General features: G+C 35.8%; 1 protein-coding gene across 1 annotated transcript; it reads right to left on the bottom strand.

The window, feature by feature from the left end:
* Positions 1-6909: 6909 nt before the first annotated feature.
* Positions 6910-9227, bottom strand: LOC131156752 (bidirectional sugar transporter SWEET9-like). The gene is made up of 6 exons (XM_058110675.1): positions 8842-9227; positions 8686-8722; positions 8352-8562; positions 7876-8037; positions 7601-7720; positions 6910-7508 (listed from the first exon to the last, which is right to left on the bottom strand). Exons 1-6 carry the CDS (start codon positions 8888-8890, stop codon positions 7221-7223), a joined length of 867 nt encoding a protein of 288 aa, XP_057966658.1. The 5' UTR covers positions 8891-9227; the 3' UTR covers positions 6910-7220.
* Between the last annotated feature and the right edge of the window lie 8095 nt (positions 9228-17322).

Below are 17322 nucleotides of genomic sequence, written 5' to 3'. Positions count from 1 at the left end.
CTTTGCACGACTTCTATGCCAAGAAAATGAGCCATCTGGCCAATATCTGTCATTTCGAATTCTTTGACCATGCTCCTTTTGAAAGCGGCAAACATCTCTGGATTGTTGCCGGTGAAGATCAGATCATCAACATATAGGCAGGCTATGAGCATGCTTCCATCTGTCTCCATCTTTATATATAGCGCATGCTCGTAGGGACACTTCTCAAATCCATTCTTCTGGAAGTAGTCATCAATCCTCATGTTCCACGCACGAGGTGCTTGCTTCAAGCCATAGAGTGCTTTCTTCAACTTGTACACTCTATCTTCTTTGCCCTTCTTTACATATCCAGGTGGTTGATCGATATAAATCTCTTCTTCCAGAAAACCGTTCAGAAAAGCTGATTTCACGTCTAGCTGGTAAATCTTCCATCTATTTTGTGCTGAAAGTGAAATAAGTAATCTGATGGTTTCAAGTCTAGCAACCGGGGCAAAGATTTCTCCATAATCAATCCCTTCTTTTTGCTTGTAGCCTTTGGCGACAAGTCTTGCTTTATATCTTTGAACTTCTCCTTGAGCATTCTTTTTGGTCTTGTAGACCCATTTCACACCAATGGTTTTGCGGCCCTTCGGGAGATTTGTCAACTCCCAAGTTTTGTTCTTCTCGATGGATTGAATCTCCTCATCCATCGCTTTTCTCCATTTGTCTTCTTCGTTAGCTTCCTCAAAGCTAACCGGGTCGCTGGTTAACAATAGACAGTAAAGAGTAACATACTCTTCAATTGGTTCTGTAGTTTCATATAGGTCGGCTAGATTTCGAGCTCCTCTAGGTCTCATGTCTGAGATTTCACGCTCAATTGGTGATGGAGCTTCATTCCTCTGTGGTGAACCATGTGGAGGTGTCTGCAGCTCAGGAATTTGTGGCTCGATAGCCACTTCTCTTGTCTGTGTAGGTTCTTCTCCTTCAAGTGTCAATTCCGCATCTTTGGAACATTCAACCTGGTCCCATTTCCAGGATTCATTTTCTTCAAAGATGACATCCCGACTGTGAAAGACTTTCTTATTGATGGGATTGTAAAGTCGATATCCCATGGTGCTGTCACCGTATCCTACAAGGATACACTTCTCTCCTTTATCATCCAGCTTTGTCCTTCTTGCTTCTGGGATCTTGGCGTAGGCTATGGAGCCAAACACCTTAAGATGACTCACACTGGGCTTGTGAGTACTCCAGGCTTCATATGGTGTCTTTGTATCAAGACTCTTCGTTGGACACCTATTTAGCAGATAGACTGCACATAACACTGCTTCTGCCCAAAAACTCTTGGGCACATTTTTATCCTTTAACATGCTTCTAGCCATGTTAAGGATTGTGCGGTTCTTCCTTTCAGCTACACCATTCAACTGGGGAGTGTATGATGGTGTGAACTGTTTCTGAATCCCTTGTTGTCTAAGGAATTCCAGGAAAGCTTCGTCTTTGTACTCTCCTCCTTGGTCTGACCGGAGTGACTTAATGCGAAAGCCACTCTGTTTCTCCACAAGAGTTTTGAACTCTTTGAACTTATCGAATACCTCTGACTTCCTTTTCAAGAAGTAGACCCAGGTCTTCCTACTGTAGTCGTCGATGAAGGTGAGGAAGTATCGATTCTGTCCATTCGAAAATGGTCTTAATGGACCACACACATCTGTGTGTATTAGCTGGAGCGGCATGGTTGATCTCCAGTCGGCTTGCTTTCCAAAGCTGTTTCTATGTTGCTTGCTTAAAATACAGCTTTCACATATTACATTTGGATGATGAATATTGGGTAAGCCCTTCACCATCTTCTTGCTTCCTAATTGCTTCAAACTTTCAAAGTTTAGATGCCCATACCTTAGATGCCATAGCCAGTCTTTTTCTTTAATGATAGCGCTCAAACACCTTGGCGTATCATGTTGGATGGCGAGCGGAAACATTCGATTCTTTGCCATTTGAACTCGAGTAACAAGCTTTCCTTGAGCATCTATTATCACCATCTGCTTATCACTGAGGCTAATTCGATAGCCTCTCTCCACGAGCTGTCCGAGACTAAGTATATTAGTCTTCATGGCTGGCACATAGTAGACGTTGGAGATGTAAGCATGATCTCCAGACTTTTGTTTGATCAAAACATCTCCTCTCCCTTGGACTGGGATTTTAGAATTATCGCCGAAAGATATCTCCCCCTGAACTTTCTCATCAAGTTCAAAGAATAGGTTCTTTCTGCCAGTCATATGGTTGCTGGCTCCAGAATCAAGGTACCAAACGCTTTGGTCCTGGGGAGTTGAATTGTGTGCCATCAGCATCAATGACTCTCCATCTGCATGATCAGTTTCAGCAAGGTTGGCCTCCTCGCTAACCTTTTCTTGTTGTCGCCCCCAACATTCATTGCTATAGTGTCCATACTTGTGACAATTGTAGCATTGAATGTTTCTTTTGTCTACATTCGATCGATTATTGTATCCTCCTCTTCTTCCTTGTCCTCTGCCTTGTGGGACATAGCTCTGTTGATTTCGTCCTCCTCTAATGGGACCTCTTCTGCCTCTGCCACCTTCTCTGGAGTTAAAATTTCCAGAATTTCTTCCACAAGATCCTCGGTCTCGTCCTCTTCCTTGTTGTGACGTCCCCCCTTTGTCGTATCTATCTGTAGTGAGGGACAACTTCGTTTGGAAAGCTTGCTCCAGTGCTTTATCATCACTTCTTCTATTGACTTTTTGCTCATGGGCTTGGAGTGAGCCCACAAGTTCTTCTACAGACATTGTTTCCAAGTCTTTTGTCTCCTCTAGGGTCACAGCTATATAATCATATTTTGGATCTAAAGATCGCAAAATTTTTTCACAAATTCTCTCGTCATTGAGAATTTCTCCATTTCTTCTTAATTGATTTGATACTACCATTACTCGTGTATAGTAGTCTGAAATGGATTCAGTAGACTTCATTTTAAGAGATTCGAACTCACCTCGCAATGTCTGAAGACGAATCTTTTTTACTTTATCTGCACCTTTGTGTGTTCGATGGAGAGAGTCCCAGACTTCTTTAGATGTCTTCGCGGAGGCAATGATTTCGAACGTGGCCTCATCAAGGCCTTGGTAGATTATGGATTTTGCCTTGCAATCTTTCTTTCGATCGGCTCGCAAGGTCGTTCTTTGAGCTTCGGGCATAGCTGCTTCGACTTCTTTTGATGGGCTTTCTCTGTACCCATCTTCAACGATATCCATGACATCCTGAGAACCTAAAAGGGCTCTCATTTGAATCGACCAGTTGTCATAATTCTCTCGGGTCAATTTTGGAATGACCGATTGAATAGTACCGTTAGCCATCGAATTCAATATATAAAAAACAGAGAAATGGGGGCTGATTTTGGTAAATCTAATGTCACCAATAAATTCAGAAGATTGAAAAACCTTAGGACCCGGTTTTGGTTTGCAAAGAACCGGTCTAAAAATCACCGAACCGGCTATAGGAAAATTCTGGTGAATTTTTGAACTAACCGGTTTAACTTAACGGCCTTTAAACGGCGTTAACCCCTCCGTTAGGCCACGTGGCGCTTTCTGGGCGTGCCGCGTGTCGGCGCTTAGGAGCGGGTTGGAGGCGGGTCGGACCTCGTTCACGGATCCGGGTTGCGGGTTTGGCACGCGGGTCGCTGACCGGGTCGCGGGTCGTAGATCCGGGTCACGGGTCGCTTTGCGGGTAGGATCTCGCCAATCGGGCGAGGAAGACGCGTGCAGGCGCGTGTCGCGGTCGTCGGAGTCTTGCCGGCGCGTGGGCAGAACGGTGCTTAGGTGGGAGGCGCGTGGGAGCGCGTGGGGGATATCCCGGTGTCTATTTGAGACGTGGTTTTCACCGTTGGAATCGTCTCGAGCTTAATTGCACAATGGTAGGCTCAATTTGATATTTGGAGCAACTTCAAAACTGAGAAGAAACTTGAATTTCTTCTCTGTTCACCTCTGTTTGGTGAATTCCGGCGTACCTGGACGCTCTGATACCACTGATGGGTGGAGAGGAGCACTCAGCCACTGGTTGTGGCTGAAACTCAGTGAGGATAAATTGCCAAATCAGTAATTTCAATCTGAAAATAAATTACAGAGGAATAAAATCTCTCTCACGGCTCACTGGCTAATCTCTCTCACACACCACATTGCTCACATTTACTCACACACAACTCAGCTATTTATAGTAATTATAGAAATCAAATAATCAACAATGGTGGGTGTAAATCTTCAATAGAGGTGGGCTGGTAGGTGGAGTAGGTTGCCTGCAAATCTCCAATGTCCACAACGGTGGGCTGCCGGTCTTCAATGGAGGTGGGCTGCCGGTCTTCAAGTTTAATCTTCAACAAGAATTTCTCAATAATAAGCTAGCCACATCAAGTTAATAACTGTTTTAAACATTTTTAACATATAAAAAAAATAAACTAAAATCAAAAAATAAAAAATAATAGCGCATAGTACAATTTCATTGTATGTATGTGGGTGCACACGTACAATTTTTAACATGATCCGGCTTATTGGGTTTAAATAATAGCGCATAATACAATTTCATCGTATGCATGTGGGTGCACACGTAGTATGCTTTGTATTGAAATTTCAATTTAAATTAGAACAATACGAGCAATGAGAATCAAACTCCACCTGATTGATAAGGGTTTGAAATCTATTTTAAAATTTTTAAAAATCACAAAACGCCGCCTTACTTTTAAAATTTACAAAATTTGGATGGGAAAGAGAAAACAATAAAATAAAATTAATATCAATTTAACTTTGCTATAAAATTTGGAAAACTGAAAAATAAGAAACACTTTGATACTAATTTGAAAGACTTGGAAGAAGAAAAGAAAATTCCTTTTTATAACTAAGATGTACAAAGCTCTGATGATCTTGACAACACACAAGGATGGATTCCATCTCATCTGAATTCAACACCCATGCGTGTTGATTGGATACCTCCCAAATGCTATTATCAGAAAGTTAATTTTTTTGTCAAGTATTAGCATAATGTATTTTGAGTTGTCAATTATAGAACTTAATGAGTACTTATATTATTAGCGAGACCTAGGTAGGAATTGCTTTTAACATTTTTGACATGCCTTGCACTCAAAAGGCTATTGGATTTAAATAACTAGTACATAAAGCACATCATCGTATACGCCATACGCTATAAATTTAGTTTTAGTTAGAAGAATGAAGAGGCGAGAGTGAAACTTCACACTTATAGTCATAAAAGTTATTCAATTATAAAATACTTTTCATTTTTTGTTCTCAATTTTTCAAAGATGATTACAAAGATGTTCGAGTTTTCAACATTAGTCTAGAAAAAATTGAACAACAAATTTTAAAATGATTTCTAGCCTTTCTATTTAAAAGTTGAAGATGGAAAAAAAGAAGAAGATATTTTCGTATTTACGAAGAACTAAAAATGAAAAACAAATTTATATTTTACAAGTAAAATACCCTGAAAGCACATCTTAGTTATTTTTAACTTTTCTATACAAATTCAAAAAACTAGAAAACAAGAAACACTTTGGTAGTTATTTCAAAGATAGGAAAAGGACAAGAAAATTCATTTTTTTAACTAAGATGAGCAAAGCTCTATCCATGATCTTGACAACGCGCAGAGCGGACTCCACCCTCACATGAATCTAACACCCATGTGTGTTGGTTCGATACCTCCCGAATGCTATTATCAAAAAGTTAAATTTTTTTTTTTTTTAACATAATATCAGTAAAATGTATTTTGAGTTATCAATTAAAGAGTTTAATTAGATATTTATGTTCTTAGTGAGGCCTAAGTAGGAATTGCTTTTAATATTTCTAACATGCCTTGCCCCCAAAAGGGCAAATGATCATATACACCTTACACTAAAAATTTGGTTTTAGTTAAAAAGAATGGAAGCAACTAGAATCAAACTCTATACCTTATACCCACAAAAGTTAGGAGTCTATTCAGTATAAATACTTTTCATTTTTTTATTCCCAAATTTTCTAAAAAATAAATTACAAAAACGTTCAATTTTTAAACATTTGCCAAGAAAAAATTTGATGAACAACAATTTCAAAAATTGCTTTCCAACCTTTCTATTTAAACGTTGGAAGATTGAAAAGATGAATTTTCATAACTTTTTAAGAACTAAAAGTGAAAGAAAGTTATTTTTAACAATTAGAAAGACCCTAAAATGCTATGACAAAATTGTGATAATCTTGCCTAGCTGAACCAACTCAAGTGGAAAAGATGATTTGTCATTTTGGTGGTTCCCCCTTTAGTCATTGCGCCGGTAAATTACTAGGAGCGTGTCAATGGGCGGACGATTTTCACCTCCTGAGTTTGGTACCGTATCATAGTGTTCAAAGTGACGCGATATTGGTTAGAGTACCCAGGTTATCAAAGAAAAAAAATTTGTGATAATCCCAGAATCAAACTATGGAAAAAAAATAGAAAGAAAAAGAAAACAAAAGCATCCAACATACATAATGTTTTGTAAAAACCTGAGCCACATATAATTAGAAGGGGCCAACCTAAAAGTTAGAGGAACCATCAAGACTGACGTTTTAATGCCTCTAAAAGTGGCATAACAGTTAATATTAACCCCAATATTATTAATTCCATTAATTATTAAGATCACAAATTAATTAATTAACTAAGAGAAGTGGGTTCAAAAGCAAACATGAAAAGCTTCCATACAATTAATCATAGCCAGCCTAAGGGAAACCTGCATTAATACTCAATAATTAATCGATTAATTAATTTTTCAGTCCTTGGTCAGCATTAAATCTTAATTAATTAATTAAAAGCCAGACATATATGCACCCCACTGGTTGAACCATACATATATTAATTAATTTCTCCTCAATTTCATTTTCAGATGTGCATGCAGTTATTGAAGAACAAGAGACAGATGAGTATCAAAGTCTGAAGAAAAAATAACTAAAATTAAGACTCCTTTTTAATTTATACTCCAATTAATTAGTACATAAGATGTAATTAATTAACTGGAAATTAAACAGAAACTACGGCAACAACATGAACATTAATAAACATACATAGAACATATTATATATATCATAGATATATGTTACTAGGACTCCATCGATGGATCTCTCTGCTTAATTTCTACTCTTTACCAGAGAAGGATCATAAACTCAACTCCTATGTCTCTTCTTCCTTTCCATCTCCTTCAGCTAGCTGTATATTCTCCCTCTGTGTGCTTGTCCAATATGTATGAGCCAGCCTCATCACACATTCTCCTCACTTGGCTCGGTAGTATTACTCAAGGGTCTGTTGCCGGCACCGTCGTTCACCGCAGCCTCCTCTGGTCGACTCGAGTCGGCAGAGACACGACCGCTTTCCGGTATTGTCGCCATCTCTGGCGTTGCCATCTCCGCCGGCTTGCTCAGTATGTCGCTGGCGGTGACTAGCTCTTGCAGCTTGTGCTCCGGCAACAACACCTTTTGGGAGTTCTTGTAGATGAAGTAGAGTATCATTTGAGAGATTCCGAACAAAAATCCCAGAGTGTTTGGCAACTGTATATGTGCAGCAAGGAGAAACAAATTAAGGGAGGCGTTATTAATTAAGAAATATTGGTATGGAACGCGTGATGAGTTGCGTTACTTACTGCTATGAAGTAGTCTTTTATAAGAAGGCCATAGAAGAACCACATGCTAGCACAGAGTGTCAAGAAAAAAGAAAGTGGGAATGGCATGTACTCCACGCTCTTCGTCTTTATAACTTGCCTCTGCGAAGTAATCAATCAAATCTCATGAAAATGATATAATAAAACTTATGAAAAAGAAAAACTCATACTTTAACAAAGAAGTTAGTTTATCCAATGGAATGAGAGTTTGAACAAAGAAAAATAGAAAACAAGTCAGGAGCTCAATTTTGTTATACCATGATGCTAAGAGGAGCCGCATAAACACAAACGGAGAAGACTGCGCAGATCCATCCGACGACCGTAATCCGGAGCGGTCCTTGGGAGAATTGGTATGTGCAAAATACGATCGATCCATACACCGTGGTGTTGAACAGGAAAATCAACTTTGCCGTAGAGATCTGCATAAATATGTACGCATAGTATTAGTAATAGTACATGGTATATGTATATAAAGAAAGGGAACAAGTTAGCTAGCTAATTAATTAATAATATTAATAAACTAATAAACTGGAAATGGAAGAAAGCTTAATTAGCTCTGGTGATGTGCTCATGCACGAAAGTGCATATTACTTTTTAACAGAAAGAGCCCCACAAGCAAATAATTCAAACCCATCTCCTATGAGATAGGCTGATCATCATATATCACCAAACATTAATTAAAGAGCAAAATGAGAAAAAAAGAAAACAAAGTGTTGGAGGGATGGAAAGATACCTTGGTTGGCTTGGGTGCAAAGATCATGTACATTGTTAGGTAGGTGCCCTCGATGGCACACCCTATGGTATTGATGGTGACCAGCATGAACCCGTTGGGCTTCAGCAGACCATAGTAGAGTGTCAAAGTTGCACTGAACAGTGCCACCGAGTATGGTATTGACTGAAATCCTTCTGTTGATTTCTTCTTGAATATCCTGTAGAAGGTTGGCCTGCACCCAACACACACACACACAAGAAAAACATATAATTAAGATCCTGAGAGAGAGAGAGAGAGAGTGAGGGTGCACGGGGGAGCTAGGAAATAATAAGGAGCAGAGCATAGCAAAGCATACACTGGGGCCAAATACACCATGAATGACACAATATTTCCTGTGAAAACAAAAGGGAAACCAAGAAAATTAAACAAGCGAGTATATACAGGGATTAAAGCTGATAACGCAAACAAAAAAGGGTTGAAGCTAGAATGATCAAGAGAAGGGGAGAGGTACCAAGAAGGCCAAAGGCAAAAGCTAAGTGATGGACAGTGAGGACTGCCATTATGATTTGAAGCTGCGGTGGAACTGGGAAGTTAAAGCTAATATGGTATAGCTAGCTAGCTAGGTGGTGGTTCGAGGATCGAGGAGAGCAAGTAGAATTCGTTCTCCAGCTAGCTATAGCAATTAGCAACTACAGTAATTAGCTGCAAGCAAGAGAGAGGAGGCATGGGAGGTGAGGGCAAACACAAAGGGTCTATTTATACTAGGAGAGGAAAGTGAGGACGATGATTTATTATTATTAGGTGCATTCAATTCATTCACAGCTGATTCCTCCACCAGCTTCCATCTGATGCGATGATCAGCTAAACTTGCACGGCTAGAAACTTCACTGTGGGCTTAACTTGTGAGGCCCATACGACCCAGGGCCCGTCTTATTCATCACTTTCACACTTGAGCAGCGCCACCTGCAAGCCTGATGACGCACGTAGATACACTTTCTTTATTATTATTATTATTGATTATTATGGGGGAGAGCCCACGCAAAAATAATTTTTGAAAAGCATGGGTGCGTTTAATTGTTAACTAGTGTGAAATATAAATACGACACTTTTGATGTTCGGTGTTTATTAGTTAGCAGGTTACATGTTTTTCTTGCGTTGCGTCTTTAATTATTATTTAATTAATTTCCAGCTGCTTCTTTAATTAAGAAGGGCTCATTTTTCTTATGGGTTTCCCTAAATAATTAGTTTATTAATTAGTTAAGATCAAGATTGTGTTCTCAACTACTTACATACAGTGGGTTTGTCCCAATTGATTCAACTTCTCCTTTCAAAAATAAAAGTCGGACAATAATAACAATAGACACTATTGGTGTCTGGTTCTTAAGCGCCAGTGTAGAGGAAATGAGGTAAATCAAATGTTTGACCTTATTAACTTGATTTACAAAGTTTCGATAAAAAGAGATTTTCCTGACTCCAATGCTCGATAATCAGAATGTATTCCCAATAATTGTTTTTTCCCTTTTAATTAATTTAAAGTTCAGTCTGTAACTTTTTTTTTTTTCAAGAAACTTAAAGTTCTGAATGTGGAACTTTAAAAAGATAATTTAAAACTAGACTTCCTTTCCTTAAGTTATATTTAGTTGGCAGAATACATACTTTTATGAATACAATGAAAAAAAAAAAAAGGATTTGTAATAAAATTTATATATGGATATAATAATTTAGAAAATACTCTTAATGCATAAGTTTCTATTTTTTCATATAGTATGAAGTATTAAGACATATAGGAATAGACATTCTAGTGATAAAATTTAAAATTAATGTTTCTTATCTATTTCACGTTATGAATTCATTAAAGTATATTATCATTTATTTTAGTATAATAACATTATTTATGTAATTTATCAAATTTTTATGTAATAGTTGTTATATTGTTAAAAAACATACACCGTGTGAACAAACATAATCTAGCAAATTATTCTATTCTATTTTTGTTCTTAATAATTATTTTTCAAAAATTACAGATTAAACTTTTCATGCACTAATTAATCCCGTGACCTTGAGGACCTAAGTCACGAGTTTGCCTTTACCACTTGAGCAAGCCCGACTAGGCTGGAAAAGAAATTGTTAAAAATCGATTAAACCAACCACCCAATAATACAATTGAAACAATTGTGTCATGCTATGTTTTCATTGAATAAGAAAGTTTTTCTCCATTTATGAACCATTGAAGATTTACATTAAGAGTTTCTCAAGTCCATTCCCAACTAGACCTTGAGTCGTATATTGCTCGATCTTAATTTGTAAAATTAAGACAATTCATAATCTGATTGATTTGGTATTGAGGGAAAATTTTATTAATTTATTAATTATTTTTAAAAACTAATTACTTTAAGTAATTTTTCATATTGCTATGTACACTTTGGTAGTTAGCTTAAAGTATGTGGTTTATTGTATTGCACTGGTATATGCCGCATCGGCATTCACGAGACTCACATTGTCATCGATCAAAACAAAACTTCATCATACAATCAAAGCAAGTATCTACTTACGTAAAACCAAAATCGTATAGGATGACTGAGTTTTTTGTCGTGACCTTTGTCATAAATCAACTTATGTAAAAGCAAACTCAAATGGGAAGACTGTAGATGTATTATTTTTTTTTTTATCAGTGGCCCTCACCATAAACCAACTTATGTGAAACCAAATTCAAATAACATGATTAATGTACGTGTATTCTGTCAGTCTGTGGCCCTCACCGTGAATCAACTGTCTTACGCAACTATTATTCTCTGCACCTTACACAACTTTCTAGTTCATTCTTAATTACAACTTACCATTATCGGACAAGAAAAAAAATCATTTTCCTTTAATTATTTATGCATAATTAATAAATATTTTGAATAAAAAATGAATTGTAAATTAGTGAGCTTGAGGGCGTGTATGACTAAGATCCCATATTTACTCCATTCAAAAACATACTAAAGAGTGCATTCTTGAGTGCACGCCTTAATAATAAGAGTGTCACACTCAAACTAGAAGGTTGAAATTTTAAACCACGAAACCAATCTCTCTCCAACCATTAAGTTTTGATTTCATACATCATGTGTGTGCCCTCCCTAGACGTCCAACGATCGATGTGAAAATCTTGTGCACTAGACGTTATATTTTTTTAAAAAAATATTGCATTTTTTAAGCATATACATAAAAATTATAATTTTCATATTAAAAGTCTCAAATTTTTCAAAAGTTAATCAATTTTAGGCCAGGGAAACACCACCCCCTTGAATCCTAGTAAATCAAAGAAGAATACCTAGCTAGATATATTGATACTAGTAACAGCCATGCATAGTAAAGGAGAAGATGGATGGTACCCTCTTCATTTCCCAAGCAGAGTTGGCTAGTAACTGTTTGAGATAAGGTCGACCATTTTTTTTTTTAAAGAAAGGCGGCACCTCAATTTAATTATTGATAACCCCTCACTTTTGGCGGATACCGTGGATACTAGACAATCAATGGGAGATAACAAAAGACAATACGTTAAAACCCTCCTAAAGAACAACACCAACATTTAGCCAAAACCGAGTTACAAGACCAAACAGAACAAAACAAAACAGGACCTACAAAACAAACCTCATGCAACAAAACAAAACAAAAGATAAACAGCATAAAACATTAGCTAAAACCAAATCAGCTAAACATGCCTCATATAAGCCGTACCCATCTTCTCCAATTTATACAAACCATTGCTAACTCTAGGGAGTTGACTATTATTTGTAAAAAAACTATTCCTCCCCACAGCACCTTGTCGAGCCAAAGCATCTGCCACTTTATCTATACGAATGATTTATTGAAAAATCCACTCCCTCCAATAAACCAATAAGCTGCTCCCAAAAATCCCACAAATACCACAAGGAGCACTTCCTGACTCTTATCCAATTAACTACAATATTCGAATCACATTCAATATCGATACAGGTATGACCCAAATGTTTGCAAATCTTTATTCCCTCCAATACAGCTCTCAATTCAGCTTCATTATTTGAATAAGAACCAAAATATTTTGAAAAACCAAACACAAAAGAACCTGTATGGTTTCTAAGAATGCCACCACCACCCACCGGCCCTGGGTTCCCCAAGCTGCTCCAATCCAAATTTAGTTTTAACCTCCCTTGCCTCGGTTTTAGCCATCTCACACTTTGCATAGTTTTAATTCTTTTATTCACAATTTGCACTTCCAAATTCTGCAATACCCGAAAATCAGTATCCTTTAACTGAGTCATTTCTGTCATGTTCCTACTCAAAACTCCCACCCAATACTTAATGGAAAGTCATACATCAGTACTACTCTCTAATTTTCCTCTCATTCTAGCCACACATCTCCTTCTCCACAGCCTCCAAACTATTACACAAGGAATCAAACCCATCAATGAACCCAGTTAAGAGAACTTAGAAGTCCTATTAAACCATATTTGGACTCTTTCTTTCCAACTTTGTTGCCTAAGGAAAGGAACACCTACCTCCACCGAACCTTTCTTTCCCACTTTGTATGTAAATAAATATATAAACTCTATAAATTTTCAAAGTTTATAGCTAGCTATCCAAATGAAAAGCATGAGATTAAGGTAATTGTAATCCTTATGGTGAATTTATTTACAATATAAGTGTCTTCTAGGAGACAATATGCATGGTTAAAGTTTGATACTTATATGTTGGATTGAGGATTAATTAGCTTAAGTTCACAATTTACAAGGAATAGAAAAGGATAGACATACTACCTTTTGTTGTATAGTCATGCCTAGCTCGGATTTCCAATATAATCGACCAAAAACAAAGTTATAAAAATATTTGTTAAGAATACATCCCAGCTTTACATATGATCTTATCCAAAATTTTGTATGATATACAAGGATCTTAATTAAGAGTTTGATCTTGAGTCTGCCATCTAATGAAGACCTACATGTACTACTCATGAACTTAATTAAATTTGGTAAACCCATCTAGAATTTATTAATTAAACTCTAGCTAGATAGCTCGCTGGCTAGCAATAGGTTGGGCTTAAGCACTGTCCACAAATATACATACAGTTAGGTGATAAAGGCCGGCCCCTGCCCTATTCTTGCTTAATTAATACACTCTCATTAACATAAAAGCACTTATATGTTTTTGCCACCCAACATCAAATGAATCTATTTCGATTTTTGAAAAAACCTAGAAAAAGTATCTCTCTCAAGGTTTTGAAACAAAAAAAAAAAAAAAAAGAGGATCATTTATAAATATAAGAGTCCAAAAAATAGAAATATCGAGGAGAATTATAAAATTTTTAAAACTTCATAGAGTCTTTTTGACAAACTCACAATTAGTGCTTTGTAAAATTTTTGAATTTTTTTTTTTTAAAAAAAAACCTGCATTCTTTTGGCAAAGCATTCAGGAGAGATTAATTAATATGTTTTTTGGGAAAGAAATTAAGTAGGAAAGACGGTAGAAAATAAAAATAAAGGGAGGGGGAGGGTGACGTGAAGCAAATGATATAATCAAGGGGGTGGCCCAAACCCCAAACCAATGAATTAAGGTTTGGTAATGTAATACGTAGGCAAACTACAGAGAGTGGCAAAGGGACTGCATAACAGCATGCGCTTGCACGTGAGAAGCACGTGCCTCACTAGCCGTTAGCGTTTGAACGGTCTGCTTGCTGCTGAGTGTTGTTGTTATCCTCCTTCATTCCCGCGTCCTCTCCACCCCTTGCTTTTGCGCTTTGCTCCTTTGTCTTCTTCCCCCCAAAGTGTGAGGAGCAAGACTCCTCGCTATTACCTCATCTTCCCCTCCCAAAATAAAACAAATATCTTCTCATTTTAAATTTTTTTAATATTTAAGGATAAACGACCTTGAATTTTGGTTTAAAAAATTGGTCCCGTAAGTTTTTAATATTCAACGATTTTCACTCGAAATTTGGTAAAAAGTAAACATTTCTTCTGAATTTTAGTAAAAGTACGGGCAAACCTTTCAGGATATTAGATCTATTACTATAATTTTTTAAAAAATAAATTTATTTTTAATTTTAAATTAGGAATAATTAAAGATGTTGGCATCACTTGAGGTTCTATTATTATTTAGTAAAAACACGAATGAACCTTTCAGGGTATTAGATCTATTATTATTATTATTAAATAATTTTTAAATAAATTTTATTTTTAATTTTAAATTAGGAATAATTAAAGATGTTGACCTCACTTGAGGTTCTACAAATCCCATAGACGTCCCTTGAAATTTGAAAAATCTCATAGACCTCTCATGGCATTTGATTTTTGGACATTTTTATTTCTCAAAAAAAATTCTTTCTATTAAATACAAGGCTAGATTTGTGTTTTCTTAGTAAATCTCAAGAGATGTTAGTGGGATTTTTTTTAATTTCAAGAAAGGCTTTTACGCAACGTCTGAGAGCATGAATTTTGAACTTTGAATTTAAATTTTGGTGGATTTGAACAAATTTTAATACAATTTTACATTATGCTCTATCCAAATCCGATATAAATCTAAATCCAATACCTCTCCAAACATAGGATTAGGGTTTTTGAAATTCCATGAGTGGTCTTTGTCCTTTTTGCCTGATCTTAAGGAGCGTGAGTGTCTTTTATCCTTTAAATTATGAAAGAATTTCAATACACTTCTATTTTTCCTAAATAACAGGAAATTCAAAAATTGAAAAGTTATTATGCATGTGTCCAAATAATTACATAAAAGAGAACAAATGATATAAAGTCTTCAAACTTTTGTTCATTAAATATTAAAATTTCGTTCTTCTATGAATTCATAATAAACTAAAAGTTTCAATCAATGAATAATTAAGAACTTTCTTTTTTTTTTTTTAAAGAAAGTACTCATAACTCCATGACTTTCTCATTATTAATTTACACGGCTGGCATTGCATTCTAAAACTTAACGTAGTCAAAAAACACACGTATATATGATATGTAGTCACAGCTGGTGCATATGCAAAAGATATCTACGGCATTTTTTCTTCACTTTTCTTCTCCATTTTCTATTCATTATATATATATACATAAAAATAATATTAGAAAAATAAATTAATGTAACGTGAAAATCAAGATTTTGTAATTAAATTTTAATTATTTTGACTAAACCAAGATGAAAGCGTCAACCATAAAAATAACTAGCAAATAAATACCAAACTTAATAGGGTCATGTCATCCTCAACAATAAAAGGAAAATTCAGAGAGAAAGTAAGCATCTCATTATTATCTACTCGTTTTCACTATTACAATCTTATCCTTTTACAGTCCCTAACTTAGGTATTGGAACAATCCCAAGGTATACCATAGGTCTTCCAAACCTCTCTTGTTCGATTCTTTGCAAAAATTAACAGCAACATATATATGTATGGTCTTGATATATGGGTGGTTAATAATAAAAACCCATTATTCGGAACTGGTAGGAACCCATTAATCACCAAAGGAAGAAGCAGCTGGTTTTATTTTTGGTATAAATAAATTTCCAGGAAAAAGAATATATATATATATATATATATATATATATATATATATAAACACATAAAAATCCGTAGAAGGAAAATATATCAGCGTATTAGAGTTGAGCACATCATGTGGTGGCGTGTTGCAAAGAGGAGAGGCCGTGTGTGCTCTGATTTAATTAAAGGAAGACACTGCATGTGCCTCGCTGTGCTTTCTTCTTCTTTTTCCTTTTTTTATTCATTGAAATATATATGATAGAGAGAGAGAGAGAGAGAGAGAGAGCGTTTCTGGTAGTAAGATGGGTTTCGTGACGGAGTAGCTATTCAATCGGATGGATGAGCATGCAGGATTTGTCTTTACGTACTTGCTAAAGGCGGCCATCGAGTCCCGCCAAGAACTTGAGTCTATAATTTTTAATACATATATATATATATATATATATATGGATATATGCAATCCCAATTAATGCGTCATGCTATTATTTTCTTTTAAGTACTAGTTAATAGGGCATAAATTTGAAAACATAAATTTAAATTTGTGTAAATTTGAAATAAGCTTAACACTACTTTTATACTACATTTTATTCAAATTCACATAAATAAATCTAAATTCTAAATTTCATACTCACCCAAATTAATGTTAAAAAAATTTAAGTCTTAAATTTAAGTTTAGTGACATTTTAATAAATTTGGGCATCATAATGAAGATTTGAATGAAACACAACATATTTTCATGTTTTAGTTTTTTTTTTTTTTATTATTATTATTATTTTTGTAAAAGATGGTGATACCTCCTAATTTATTAGAAAATCTCTCACTTATGGTGGAAGAATATCGTGGTTCTAATTTTGAGACTTTGGGACAACAAAAGCAAACTCCAAAACCCTAAAACTAACTTAACCAACATAAACCAAACAAAAAAACCAAAGACCGACAACCAAACAAAAAAAAAACTAAGAACTAAACCACTAAAAGTGGAAAACAAATAAAATTTCAGAAGATAACACAAAAGATCATGAGCGCAAAGAAGGAAAACCCAACAAATCCAATCGAATCATTCCCCTAACTTTATGAAGAAGATCATCTTGGCAACTATATGATCAAGAAATACCATATTTACCCTGTTTAGCAAAGAAATTTGTACTTTTATTCGTCTCCCTGTAAACATGTTCCACTTTGAACTGTATGTCTCTCAATGCTAGCATAAGCTCTTCCCACAATTCCCATAAGTTCCAAACCAAGCACTTCTCAGAATTTATCCATTGAACCAACAAAGCGGAGTCACATGTAATCTCCACTTGATCAAATCCATGATCTTTACATAGACTAATCCCTCAAATAATCGCCTTCAATTCAGCCATGTTATTTGTTCCATAACCCAATAATGAGGAAAAAGCTACTTTAAATATTCCTTTTTCATCTCTTATCATGCCTCCACCACCACAATTACCTGGGTTACCTCTACAACTCCCATCCACATTCAACTTAACCCAACCTATCCCA

The sequence above is a fragment of the Malania oleifera genome, chromosome 5 (assembly GCF_029873635.1).
Source record: "Malania oleifera isolate guangnan ecotype guangnan chromosome 5, ASM2987363v1, whole genome shotgun sequence".
NCBI lineage: Eukaryota > Viridiplantae > Streptophyta > Magnoliopsida > Santalales > Ximeniaceae > Malania > Malania oleifera.
Note: the sequence above shows the minus strand (reverse complement) of the source record. Positions and strands in the feature narration are given on the sequence as shown.

Coding starts and splice junctions, on each gene's coding strand:
- LOC131156752 (XM_058110675.1), bottom strand. CDS start 8,890: ATGGCAGTCCTCACTGTCCATCACTTAGCTTTTGCCTTTGGCCTTCTT. Junction 8,723..8,841: donor TTTTGCCTTTGGCCTTCTTG/GTACCTCTCCCC, acceptor TTGTTTTCACAG/GAAATATTGTGTCATTCATG. Junction 7,721..7,875: donor CGGCTCCTCTTAGCATCATG/GTATAACAAAAT, acceptor ATTACTTCGCAG/AGGCAAGTTATAAAGACGAA.